Genomic DNA, 14,747 nt, shown 5'->3' on the forward strand with positions numbered 1-14,747 from the left:
AAAACCAATTAACCTACAAACCTGTACATCTTTGGAGTGCGAGGGGAAACCTGAGCACCTGGAGAAAACCCACGCATTCACGGGGATAATAAGACAGTACCCGTAATCATGATCGAACCGGGGTCTGCGGCGCTGTAAGGCAACGACTCTACCGCTGTGCCACCATGCTACGCCACCATGCTGCCCCATGGAGAACAAGTTGTTCAGTTGAGCCCAACAACTACAGCGATTCAGATGTTACATTCAATGAGGGGCCAGATAGTCAAAAGTAAGCTCGTGAACATCAAGATAAAGAGTACAGGTGGTTTGCAGCTTAGTTTCCCTTGTGCTGCCTCCTCTAAAGACCATGTCATAAAAGGGCAGATCTATTTTAACTTTGAATGTATGTGGCAGGAAAAGAGTAACATTGCGATATTGAACTTTGGTTTAGTTTAGAGATACGGTGCGGAAACGGGCCCTTCAGCCCACCGAGTCCGCACCAACCAGCGGTCCCCGCACACTAACACTATCCTACACACACAAGGGACAATTTACATTTATACCAAGCCAATTAACCTACAAACATGTACGTCTTTGGACGTCTGTGAGAGAATGCTGCAATGCATTGGCTGTGTCATTTCTATTGATCTGCAGACCCTTGGGATAATGAAACAGCTAGCTGGATGCGTGCACATTGCCACTAACTTACCAAATAAGAAAAACAAATCTCACTGTGTGTTTATAGCAAAACAGTCAATATTGGCCGTCGACCAACCTCTTTTTAATGAATTGTAAGTAAACAGACTCAAATAAATCCTCCAACAAATCTGTTGTCTAACAATCATACTGTTAGATTTCATTCAGAGGTGCTTGAGCAATGATAGTGCACCTGTGCATGCATTAAAATATCCATTAATAATCAACTCCAGTGGAAGTATCAAAAGGAAAATACAAAGTGCTGGAGGAAACCAGTGTGTCAGGTAGCAACCTTTTGATTATTTACCTTGGCATAGTAATATTAAATAGTTGTTTATTTTAAATAACAAATATTTCGTTTATTTTAATTTAAAAGACCATACGGACCTCAAATATATTTACATTAATATACAAGTTCCAAAGACTTTGGTGAAGGCAGAACGTCAGTGAATCAAGTGTCCCTCAAAACCCAGTAGAGCATGCTAAATGACTTGAACAATCTCTGTTGTTGCCTAATGAGAGAGATTGTCTCATCTTTTGGGCTTGTTCAAAATGAAGTACAAAAAGCCAGTGTTACCGACTGACAAGAGATGGAGGCGTATCAGAAATTGATCACCCAACCGCTAAAAAATAATCAGCACATCATCAGGCTCATTCAATCACGGCACATGGCAAATTGGGAATCCTTTGAGGAAGTTCCCAGAAAAGATTGTGTACAGAGGTTGCTCCTCCACCCCACTATAACACATTGATAACCAATTTCAGGGGCAGATTTCAAACATCTGCCAATGAGTAGTGAAGGCAATCGACAGCTGTCCAATAGTCAGCTCAAGGAAAATATTCAGCAATGAACTGCTGGGACTGCACTGATGAACACCATCGTGGTTTGTTTTATTAAAGGGCCAAGTTTAATTTTTGTTTTATTTTATTTATTGGTAAAAAATGTTAGTATTGCTGCAAAACATAGACGAGTACAGCACAGGAACAGTGGTGTGTGTGTGTGTGTGTGTGTGTGTGTGTGTGTGTGTGTGTGTGTGTGTGTGTGTGTGTGTGTGTGTGTCTGTTTGATTATGAAGCTAAATTAAACTCATCAGACTTGACTGCAGATGGTCCATATCCTTTCATCCTCTGCCTGTTCTTCTGTTGTCTAAAAGCTTCTAAAGCATTGCTGTCGTACCTACTTCCATGGTTATCCCTGGTAGCACGTTCTAGGCACCTAGCACTCTCTGTGTTATATCATCCAAATTAAAAAGCTTATCACGTAAATCTCCTTTGTACTTTCTCCTTAGAGGTATTTGACACTTCCACGCAAGAATACTTGGCTATCTGCCCCACGGATACCAATCTAAATTTTATATACTTCTAAAATAGATACAAAATGCTGGAGTAACTAAGCGGGCCAGGCAGCATCTCTGGATAGATGGAATGGGTGACAGGTTGAGACCCTTCTTCAGACTTACTCCAACATTTTGTGTCTATCTTCGGTTTAAACCAGCATCTGCAGTTCCTTCCAACAACATTTGATATACTTCTATCATGTCACCTCTCAGGCTCTGTTTTCCAGATAAATCAACCTTTGTTTCACCAGCCTTCTCCTTATACTCTCTAATCCAGGCAACATCCTGGTGAACCTTGTCTACAGCCTCTCTATGCCGCTAAATATCTCCCTCAGTAGTGACCAGAACTGCAGACAATACTCCAAATTTAGCTTAGCCAAAGTTTTATATGCATAGATAGGAACTGCAGATGCTGATTTATACTTCAGAGCTTGAAGAAGGGTCCCAACCCAAAATGTCACCCATCCTTGTTCTCCAGAGATGCTGCCTGACCCAGTCATTCCACCACCTTGTGTCAATATCAAGATTTTATACTGATGCAGAATGACTGTCTATTATATGCAACACCCCGACCGATGAAGGCAAGTTTACAGTACACCTTCTTTGCCACTTATCTACTTGTGTTGCCATTCCAGGGAACTATGGACTTGCACGCCAAGATCTCGCTGCACATTAACACGCCTCAGAGTCCTGCTGTAAACTCTACACAGATTTAGTAATTCAAAACAAATAAAGCTCAAGAAGGAACTGCAGATGCTGGAAAATCGAAGGTAGACAATAGTGCTGGAGAAACTCAGCGGGTGAGACAGCATCTATGGATCCATAAATGCAAGCTGACTTATATAGTTCCAACACACCTATTGATAAGTGTTTAAATGTGAACAAGAGAAACCTTAGGCAACGTTCCACAGTAAACATCTAAAAGACAGAATACGACACTTTTAAGAAAATAGTCCTTCAGCACAACTCATGAGGTCATAAGGGTTGGGAGCAGAATTAGGTCATTCGGCCCATCAAGTCTGCTCTGCTATTCAATCATGGCTGATCTATCTCTCCCTCCTAACCCTATTCTCCTGCCTTCTCCCCATAACCGCTGACACCCGTACTAAACTATCTATGTCTGCCTTAAAAATATCCATTGACTTGGCCTCCACAGCCTTCGGAGGCAAAGAATCCCACAGATTCACCACCCTCTGACTAATGACATTCCTTCTCATCTCCCTCCAAAATGAACGTCCTTTAATTCTGAGGCTATGACCTCTCCCACTAGTGGAAACATTTTCTCCACATCCACTCTATCCAAGCCTCTATCCATGGTCAGCAACTCACCACCCCGACCAGGATTTGTAGCTGAGGCAGTCATAAACTTGATCTGGCAGACCAGTGTAGTTGCAGTCAGAGAGGAGGGAATGATGGCTAGTAAAGGGGATTGAGTAAATGAGATTATACAGTATTCCATGCACAAAGGGGATGCAGTGATGATTCACCAGACTAGTTCCTGGAATGGAAGGTTTGGCATTAGTGGAGATAGAGTACATAAGGGTTGCATTTCTAGAGTTTAAAACAATGAGATTTTACCTCAATAAAATTCATAAGAATTCCATTGTGCTCACATTTAGCCACAAAATAAAAACACTGGGATATAGAAATGCAATGTAATCATGACTCATTAAAGCATTGAATAAGATCAAAGTGCAACAAAATAACATTTAGAAACAATGAAAGCCAGGTGGGAGTGGCAAATGAAACCTAAACGTAAAATAATTGATAAATCTTTTATGAAAGTTCCCTTTTCCTTATTTCAGATTCTGAGAGGACGTTTGACTAACCTAGAGGTTCTTCAAAAATGTGACTAGTGAATGGGGAAGGGGGGAGGGAACCCCTGCATGTAGGTTTTTCATTTGTCGGGTTTATCTTCCCAAAGCGTATCCCTCCACATTTGTCCAAATAAAATTTAATCTGCCATTCCTTTACTCTATTTCCCAAATTGATTTAGATTTTGTTGTAATCTTACACAACTTTCTTCAATGTCCATCACACCACCACAGACTTAATAATCATATCACCTACATTACACAGTACCATTCTAGTGAGGAGCCTAGAACATTATACACTACTTCAGGCACAGAGAGGGTGCAATGATGATTTGCCGGACTGGTTCCTGGGATGGCAGGTTTGCCGTAGGGACAGAGATAGAGTACCCCGGGGCTGCATTTCTAGGGTTTAAAATAATTAGATTTTACCTCATTGACATTTGTAAGATTTTGTTTTGAACAGGGCACATCAAGGGGAGTGCAGTGAGATTGATTCCCCTGCTTAAGTTAATGCAGGAGGCGGGACCACATAATGAAGGTATGATCTTGTACAGCACTGAAGGAGAAATGCAATGTCAGAGATAATAGTTTTCAATGAAATACTACGGATCACTCTCAACATGAGGAGTGGGCTATTCATAATGGAGGTGAACCTTTCTTCAGAGACGTGAACTGAAGAAGGGTCCCGACCCGAAACATCACCTATCCATGTTTTCCCTGGATGCTACCCGAGCTGCTGAGAGAGTGTTGATATAGCTCTTGGGGCTAACGGAATCAAGGGATATGGGTGAAAGCAGTGATGGGGTACTGATTCTGGATGATCAGCCATGATCATATTGAATGGTGGTGCTGACTCGAAGGCCGAATAGCCTACTCCTGCACTTATTTTCTGTTTCTATGAGTTATTCCAGCACTTTGTGCGTCTTTTACTGTAAAGCAGCATCTGCATTTCCTTGTTTCCGCATTACTCTGTAGACCTGTCACCCTGCCTCTCTAAAGGGAAGCCCCATCAGGAACTTTGTCTAAGAAAAGTGACGAACGATACATCAAAATGAAATCAAAAATATTTTAAATGAACAATTATAGTGGCTGCCAATAAATTCCAGATGACAAACATGGATAGGTGAAAGCACACATGGCAAAGAATGGGTTAAATTGGTTAGATTTGGACTGATTGTACGCCATCAGTCCAGTGTTACACAGCAGTGTGTTCATTAGGACGACCCCAATTAACCAACACTCTCCACATCTCATTTTTCCATCACAAAGACCTAATACTGTGACTCAAATATAATCCTTAAGGCTCATCTGTAAGATTTACATCTAATCTATACGTTTTAAAAGGGATGTTTATGGTGACGAACAAGATACAAGAATCAGGCTTGACTCAGAATAAGGAATCGCTGACCCTGTGGTGGAAGGGCCTGAAGTTTTTAAACCCATTACAATAGAAAAAAAAAAATAGGTGCAGGAGTAGGCCATTTGGCCTTTCGAGCCTGCACCGCCATTCAATATGATCATGGCTGATCATCCAACTCAGTATCCCATACCTGCCTTCTCTCCATACCCCCAGATCCCTTTAGCCACAAGGGCCACATCTAACTCCCTCTTAAATATAGCCAATGAACTGGCCTCAACTACCCTCTGTGGCAGAGAATTCCGCAGATTCACCACTCTCTGTGTAAAAAATGATTTTCTCATCTCGGTCCTAAAAGATTTCCTAAAAGATTACAATAGAAACTGATGTGTGAAATGAAGTTTTTCATCCTGAAATAGACACAAAAAGCTGGAGACTCGCTACCACAGCCGCTGGTGTTTTCACAAGTGTTTCATCCTTATGGGGCCAGTGATCCCCTGGGTACCACGTACACAGAGAGATGAGAGATCAATAACTACAGAGTCGACATCAGGAGGAGAAAAACATCAATGTTGCTGCAGGAAGGTGTCAAGAGTATGTCACATTCTATTTACTGCACCTCTCATCTCAACCACAGTTCATTTAACGCCACTGAAACCTAAAGAAGTAACCTTTAAGCACGCTGCCAGCCCCCACACTCAGTATTGTTGTATCAAATAGATATCTTAAACCACACAGTCTGCCAACGACTCAACTCCTAAAGCCACTTCACGTAAGCGGCTTGCATAACCTTCAGTGGCACACGACGCTCGGGAAGAAAGGGCAGCACAAGATTCAGGCACAGTTTCTCCTCAGCTGTTATCAGGCAATTGAACAGTCCTCGTTAGTCCTGTCCTCCCATCCACCTCATTGGAGACCTTTAATCATCCTTAATGAACTTTATCATACTAAATGTTGTACCCTTTATCTGTACACTGTGGACAGCTCGATCATAATCATATATCTGTTTCCCTTGGAATGGGTAGCACGCAAACAAACGCTTTTCACTGTACCTCGATACAGGTGGCAACAATGACCTAAACATTCAGGGGGAGTAAGAATTCACAGGGTGATGATAGAGACATGCAGCTCCTATACAAGTTCGCGAATAACATCCAGTCTTCTAACACATATTATAGTTTATTTACTACCATCTGCAGAATAAACGCTCTAGAGTCTAGATGCTTATCATTGCACGGGAACATCTCGGCTTCAATTCACTCCATCTGTCGCTCCCAGCCCAGTGTCTACAATACTCACCCGCGGTTATTTATCCAACTGCACTGAAGGTTTTCCTTGGACACTTCAGTCTTTAGAATGAGGCCCGCTGGCCGGACAGATGGAATGGAAACACGGGGTGTGGGTATCGGGGTCATCACGCTTTCACAAAGTCGTCCGCTTCCTGGCAACAAACGCGCGTCCATCACAACAAGAGATGGGGAAGGGAGGGGGACACTCACTAATGTGCCGGCTCGCCAGCGGCCTGTGACTACAACCTTGGTACGAGGGGGCTGCATTGTGCCTTCCACCTTAAGCACAGCAAAAACAATTCCAGGGATACTCAGCAGGTCGGGCAGCATCTGTGGAGAGAGGATATTCAGGTCGTTGCACTGTGCGTGTGTGTCCGCTGGACTTGCAGGTCACGCACACCTCTCCTGAAATCCTCAAGACTTGACCCGCAAGTTGAACGCTGCTCGTCTCTCTAAAGACGCTGACTGACCCGCTGGGCATTTCTCCGCCCCCAACACAAATGAAACACCATCTCCGTGGTAACTCCGGGCGACCCTGCTCCTGAACACCACCCACCTACTCACCAAGCCCAGCGGAGACTCCCAGCCCTCGGGAGCTGCCTGCGCCGGAGCCAGCGAGTTATCGTGAACCCCCGGGCCCGGCACCGGCACGTCCCAGCTTAGCCGGGGAACAGGAGCGGCGTGAATGGACCACACCCACCCCGGCGCCCCAGCCTCAAGCTGAATGGACGGGGCTGAATCAATGAGACAGGCTCCCCCGGCAGCTCGCAGAACAGGAGTAAATACGACGCCGCTTGAAGTAAAACTTTGCATTTCAACCGGAGTTCACAGCGGGGAGGGCGAGAGAGGAAAGGGGTCTCTCACCCAGAGCGACTGTCGTCAGTCCGGCCCCGGGACACATGGGCGATATCACTCAGTCTCCATCCGATGCGACCGGCTGCTGCAGAAATCCACGCATTTTCTATTTGCTTTCGAAAGCCGTTTTAATTCTCAGGGCAGCTTGTAGTTGACGCTTGTTACTGATCCTCTCCCTCGGGCTGCAACCAGGTTGTTGTAAGGAGCCAGAGGCTGGAGCCACTGCACACCTCGCCTGGGGTGTGGCGCTGCTAGCGGTCGGGGTGTGGCTGCCAGTCCCCCTGTGGCTCCGTCACCCGAGACACTCATACACCTGGCAGTCTGGAGCCTTGAGCAACACCTTGCTGTGTGTAGGAAGGAACCACAGCTGTGAAGATCTCAGTCTGAATGAGGGTCTCGACCCGAAACGTCACCCGTTCCTTCTCTCCAGAGATGCTGCCTGCCCCGCGGAGTCACTCCAGCATTTTGTGTCTATCTTCGAAGGAACTGCGGATGCTGGTTTAAACCGAAGATGGGACACAAAATGCTGGACAGGCAGCATCTCCAGAGGGAATGAATGGGTGACGCTTCGGGTCCAGACCCTTCTTCATTTCTTCTCTATTTATGCTGTGCAGGTGGATCTACATATTAGTTTATGAAGAAAGAGAAAAAAAACAGAGTGTTGGAAACACCCAGTAGGTCAGGCAGCATGCACAGCCCACCACGTCTATGCCAATCTTTTTACCCATTTACACTAATCTCATTTGCCCTCATTACGACTGAACCTTCTGTTTCATTGCTTGTTAAGTGTCCATCTAAATGTATGTGAGGAGGGCGAATGATGCAAGGGAACACCTAAAAAATGGTGGGGTACTAAGGAACCTATCGGAAATTATGTTGCAGGACACACCTTTTAGGCAATTGGGACTTGCGGGCATACCTATTGTTAGTTGACTGCAGTCGAACTGGTAGATTAAGTGGTGGGCAAGGTACTTTCCTATATTAACTAAGGGGACTCATTAGAACATGACAGTTATAACTACACACCAGATTAGTTTGGCAACAACTAGACTACTATGTACAATTCTCGTCAATGTATTCTAAGGAGCATGATAAAACTAGAGAGGGTATAGGGAATATGTATGAGAACGTAGCCAGGACAGGAGAATTTTAGCTAGTCTGCGGTGTGTTATTTGAAATTATTGCAATGAAGTGTATACAATTGTCAGGGGTTTCACAGCCAGTCCAGATTCAAAGTACTTTCTTGCTTGTATTCTTCACCGTTGTGAGCCTGTATAACTGCCTCTTAAACTCGGCTATAGTATCTGCTTCCACTACATCCACTGGCAGCACGTTGCAGGCACCTACAACGATTTAACAATATTTTGCCCTGCACGCCTTCTTTAAATTTTCCCTCTCTCACCTTAAAGCTATGCCTGCTGGCATTTGACATTTCTGCCCTGGGAAAAAAACTGTCTACTCTATCTAGTCATAGAGCGTGGAAAAAAGCCTCAGCCAACCTGCCCAACATGTCCCATCCACACTAGTCCCACCTGCCCATGTTTGGTCCATATCTCTCTAAACCTATCTTATCCATGTACCTGTCTAAACGTTTCTTAAAACATTGCCTCATAATTTTATTAACTTCCATCAAGGTTTCCCCTCAGCCTCTGATGCTTCAAAGAAAACACAAGTTTGTCCAATTTCTCCTTGTAGCTAATACACTCCAATCCAAGTAACATCCCGTTTAATCCTCTCCCAAAGACCATTGCAAACCATACTCCAAATGTTTTATAAAGGTGCAACATGACTTCCTGATTCTTTTACTCACTGATGAAGGCAAACCTTCTTTACCACTTTGTCACCTGTTGTTGCCACATTCGGGGAGCTATGGACTTGCACCCCCAAGATATAGCTATACATCAATACTCTGTAATCTGCTGCTATTTACTGTCAACTTTGCCCTTACATTAGACCTCCCAAAGAACACCTCAGACGTGCAGATTAAATTTCATGTGTCATTTCTCTGCCCATATTTGCAACTGATCTATAACCTGCTCTATCCTTTGACAACCTTCTTCACTACCCATTGCTCCAAGTTTTGAGTCATCTGCAAACTTACTATTCTGCCCAACTAATACCATGGGTGAAGTGTGCTAGCATAAAGACTGGTTATCAACCCAGAAGACAGACAGCTGGTTGCAACAACATTAACTAGTGGAATTCTCCAAAGATCAGTTTTGCTTCTTCAATTATTTGCTACTTACACTAATGATCTGGCAGAGGGAAGCATAGTGAAAAGTATCCAAGTAACACAAAAATAGGGCATGTTAAAATGAGGATATTGAATTCTGCAACATCATATAATGAGCAGGCAAAAACTTGTCAAATCACGGAAATATGTTATGTAAGAGGAAGCTAAAGGCAAACTATCAACTAATGGAGGAAGATTACAGATAAGTACAGAGTGATTTAGGGGTTCTTGTGTAAGAATTGCAGAAATTAAGTAGGTAGGTGTAACAAGTAGTTAGGAAGGCAAGGAGCACAATGGCCTTTATTGCAAGAAGGTTGGAGTTTAAAAGAATAGGGAAATGATGACACAATTTTACAGGATGTGTGAGGAATGCCAAGTACAGTTTTGGTTACCTTAAGAAAGAATATAGTAACATTGGAGTTAGTCCAAATGCGTCACCTGGTTAATTACTAAGGAGGGGGAGGGGGTGGTGTTGCTCTATAAATAGTAGCAAATTCTATTAGATATATATTCTTTGTAGTTGAAGAGATCTGAAGGGGACAATAGAGGGTACATGTCAAGATGATTCCACTTGTGGAAGAACTTGAACAAGGGGACATAAGATAAAAGTGGCTGATCATTTAAAGCTGAGATGATTTGGAACAACTTCTCATAGGGATGGGATGGGCGATCACCAGCACACTAGTTCTATCCTACACACTAGAGACAATTTACAGAAGCCAATTAACCTACAAACCTGTACGTCGTTTGAATGTGCTGCCCTTTTGATACCCATCTTTGATAAACACAAAAGGGCAGGCTTCAGTGAACACAGCAAGAGAACAGCTTGATCCACTGTGGAATAAAACAAGTCTAAGGCGTTTCCATGGTGGGGGCGATTTCCCCAGGGATGCAAATTGTTGTTCATGCTTAGGTGGCTAAGGTAATTAAAAAAAATAAAATTTGCTTTCTGCAGGATTATTTTCAGCTCCACTGCGCCACTGTGAAGGGGAAAGCAATTGTAATGCATCAAGGGTGCTTCAGAGATGTGATGAATTAAAATAAACAGCATCCATCTCACCTGGGCATATAGATGCTGCAAATCTTAAAAATAAAACAGATGCAAATACACATGCAAAGATCAGACGGTATTCATGGAAATAAATCAAATCTATTTTGGGATGATGTATTGATGATGATGATGACATGGAATTGCAGATACTGGTTCACAAAAAGAGACAGAAAGTGCTGACATAACATATCTCCAGAGAACATGGATTCTTGACATTTTGGGCCGAGACCTTTCTTTGTTTCATTTAATGCTGCAATACCATGGTGTTTACAGAAATGTCCACCAGGGAGGAGTGGTAGAGGTGCTGCCTCACAGCACTAGAGTCCTGGATTCGATCCAGACTATGGGTGCTGTACAGAGTTTGTACGCTCTGCCCATGACCACGTGGGTTTTCCGCAGGTGCTCTGGTTTCATCCCACACTCCAAAGGTATACAGTTTTGTGGGTTAATTGGCTTCTGTAAAAATTGTAAATTGTTTCTAGTGTGTAGTGTGTGCCAGTGTATGAGGGTCGCTGGTCGGAGCAGACTCAGTGGGCGAAAAAGTCTGTTTTCGCACAATCTCTATATTAAACACAGCTGAAGGCATCATACAAGGAATGAAATAAAAGTTAACCTGAACACAACCTCACAGTGGAGTCTGAAGAAGGGTCTCGACCCGAAACGTTGCCTATTTCCTTTGCTCCATAGGTGTTGCCTCACCCGCTGAGTTTCTCCAGCATTTTTGACTACCTTCGAATTTCCAGCATCTGCAGTTCCTTCTTAAACACAACCTCTTACTGTTGCTTTGATGAATGCATGATGTTCACAAGTGAATGAATGAATGATACTTTATTATCACATGTGACATGCCAGAGTGAGATTCTTTGTTTTGTAGACACAGGTATGCAAACAGTCGCCAGAGGGAACGGGTCACAGATGTATCGCGAGAAGACTGTAGTGGTAAAGTTTCTAGTTTGGAGAGGAGAATGGATAGAAATGAGACCACACCCAGACTTGGAAATAAAGAACTAGATTCCTCTAGCACCAGCAATTAGTTTGTGCCAGAATTCTTCCCATTGAATATTCTGCAACTACGTTAAATAAATGGTCAAGGTGATAATACTGCTTCTGATCAGGAATGGGGAACACGATAATAAACTATCGCTGAGGAATTTACATGACCGGAGCAAAGGCCCCACTGTCATCGTAGACATGGCAACGGGAAGGGGAAAAAAATACCACCAGAATGAAATAGGTTGGAGAGAAGGTTTCTTGGTTACCTTGTCTTGTCCATGGAAAATGCTTCAAACTTCAGCATTTTTCCTATTGAAGATGTTGAATCATCCATCAATCAATTCCCAAGACACCCACCTTTGTTTATTGAATGTTCTAGGATTTTCTGCTCTTATTCCTCACAGACCAACTACAGCATCGACGCAAACCCCACCACAGCCCTTCCCTGGCTTCACATACAATCGTGTAAGTTCTGCAACGACTAGCTTTTCCTACCAGATTTGACAAACTACTATTCAGTAAAACTGCTGCTGGATTAGGGAAATGAAGAATGAAGATTAGAGTTTGACTGTTCCATGGTATTTCAAGTTGCACACCAAAACCAGACGGTGAGTGGTGGACATTTAACAGCATCTGTAAGACCTCCATGGTTTACTGAGATGACATAGTAAGAAAAAGGAAACGGCATTGTAATTTTTTTTAGAACATTTTGAAGCAAAACTTACTTTAAACATGGATAGGTGACCTTTCAGGTCAGGGGCTTCTTTGGACTGGCAGTTTTGTAGGGAAAAATAATCCCAACTCAACAAGTCACTAATCCATGGTGGACTCCATCACTTGTGGTCTTTTTTGTAAACCAACACGTGCAATTTCTTGCTTCTACTCTACGTTCTTACTTTAAACATGCTGCGCTCTCCTGCTGGCCTATTCATTTGATCCAGAGGTGTCAACTACAAATAAGATGCCTTGTAAGAGGATGGATGAACATGAAAGCAAAAATATGAGATTTTATACAAATTACTCCACATCAATTTCAACTAAAGTTGACAACCACTCAGTTACAAGGCAAATCATTACAATTTTCATTATTCAGATATTAACAGAAAAAATGGGATATTATCAGAAAACAAAATTGGGATACAAGAGGTTAGTATGTTCTGTAGACAGAAGGGAAATAGTCTGCAGGTGCTGTCCACAAATAAGTCTCTGCATGCTTGTTCCAGTAATATCACAATTGACAAGCCTTAATGGCATTTTACAATGTGAAATCAATTTAGGATATCAGATATTTACTCATCATTGTCAATGTTGTAACATTCAGATGGATCTGAATATTCAGCGCCTTCAGGCCCGACCTGAACAAAAACTAAATCACATTTTCTGTAACCATCTGTTCATTTATTTAGTACAGTAAAGCAATATAACAATTCTAGTGGATTTGTCATTCTTACCACAGCATTTCTACAACAAACGCAATTTGCACAACCCTTTTAACAGGATTTGGAAAAAACTATTGTAGCACACTTTCAATTCCTTTTCAAGCAAAAGGTTGTATCAAAAGAAAACAAAACAGTAAAATGTATTAAATCAGGAAGCTTTGCATTTATTTACAGCACTTCAGTGGTCCTAGTACAATATTATTTGAACACGTTAGGAGACATTACTTATGTAATAATTCAGGCAACTATTTCACTGTGTATGCAGCTTAAGTTGCAAAGAACAACCCAACTTGGGGAACTCTTTCATACTTGTAGAATATTAAATCTATTCATTTTGTTCTTGCATATTACACATTCTGAAATGCAGCTCTGATGTGTTAATCTTTATTAAACAAATTAACTCAATATTACACAATTTTAAGGTCAATTTGGTGTGTCGTTCTAAGCAGAAATCAACTGTGTGGTGGGATCACACAGAAAACTTATTACCTGTCTAGTGGCCAATAACAATTTACCAACAGTTACGAGTGCCCATGGAGGGAACTTTACTTCAAGCTGCTTGGATAGATTAGCCATCATGAAACCACTTTTGCTTCAAACACATTTTTAGACAGTGAATTGAGGAGAATATTTTCCCCCTAATATAAGTCAATTATCTGGTCACCATCATATGCCAAGGCAGCATGGAAAGGGGATATTTTTCCTCCATTGTTCTTGAGCCACATATTAGACACTGCTCTTTGCAAGAGTTGCAAGCAAACTTAGACTGGTCATTTCTTTTTAAAAGTATAAACCAAGTCAGTGTGCATCCTTGTATGCCTGGTGCAATGTCAGAGTGATTTTACCCCCGTGCATCTTCCTACTGCACAACGTCCACCCAGCTGTCTACAGCAGGTCTATCACTTCAGTGGCCCAATAGACCAGTACCTGCAACAAGAACCATGCAGCAGTTTAAGGTGTCGTTCTGAGCAGTCAAATAATGTTATTAGCAGTCAAGCGATTGTTTACAATATAGAACATAGAACAGGACAGCACAGGGATGAGCCCTATGGCCCCCAATGTTTGTGCCAAACTTGATGCCTTGCTGAACTTACCTCATCTGCCTACACATGATCCATTTCACTCTATTACCTGCGCTTCCATGTGCCCATCTAAAAGCCTCTTAAACACCACTATCGTATCTGCCTCCACCACCACCCCTGACAATGCCTTCAGGCCCCCACTACCATCTGTGTAAAAATTAAACTTGCCCCGCACATCTCCATTACATTTTCCCCTCTCACCGTATAGCTATGCCCTTTAGTGTTGGACATTTACACCCTGGGAGAAAGGTTTTGACTGTCTACCCTATCTATGTCTCTCGGAAGTCTCCCTTCAACCTCTGACATTCCATAGAATACAATCCAATTCTATCCAACCTCTCCCTGTCTCTGAAATCCTCTAATACAGGCTGCACTTCCACATCTTTCCTGTATTGGGCAACCAGAACTGCACGCAATACCCCCAATGCAGATTAACCACAGTCCAATAGACCTGCATCATAACTTCCTGACTTACATTCAATGTCCCTAGCAATGAAGGCAAGCATACCATATGCCTTCTTTACCACTATCTACTTGTGTTGCCACCTTTAGTGAGTTTTGAACTTGCACTCCAAGATCCCTCTGTTAAGGGTCATGCCATTAACTGTAAACTTTCTCCTTG

At 42.7% G+C, this 14,747-nt stretch overlaps 2 protein-coding genes across 9 annotated transcripts in view; both read right to left on the bottom strand.

Annotated features, from left to right (window-relative positions):
• si:ch73-206d17.1 (tyrosine-protein kinase STYK1) overlaps nucleotides 1-7,892 on the bottom strand; it is a 28,942-nt gene extending 21,050 nt beyond the window's left edge. The window contains exon 1 of the mRNA XM_055659461.1: nucleotides 7,337-7,892. The gene's annotated coding sequence lies outside the window, so the exon portion shown is untranslated. The remainder of the gene's footprint in view (nucleotides 1-7,336) is intronic.
• A 5,073-nt stretch (nucleotides 7,893-12,965) lies between these two features.
• The window catches only part of usp48 (ubiquitin specific peptidase 48), a 90,945-nt gene continuing 89,163 nt past the window's right edge, over nucleotides 12,966-14,747 (bottom strand). For all 8 annotated transcript variants that reach the window (XM_055659484.1, XM_055659488.1, XM_055659483.1 and 5 more), the window contains exon 27: nucleotides 12,966-13,970. In XM_055659484.1, the coding sequence (XP_055515459.1) occupies nucleotides 13,948-13,970 (23 nt within the window). In that variant the 3' untranslated portion in view covers nucleotides 12,966-13,947. The remainder of the gene's footprint in view (nucleotides 13,971-14,747) is intronic.

Source organism: Leucoraja erinacea, chromosome 30, assembly GCF_028641065.1.
Source record: "Leucoraja erinacea ecotype New England chromosome 30, Leri_hhj_1, whole genome shotgun sequence".
In the NCBI taxonomy this organism is placed as follows: Eukaryota; Metazoa; Chordata; class Chondrichthyes; order Rajiformes; family Rajidae; genus Leucoraja; species Leucoraja erinaceus.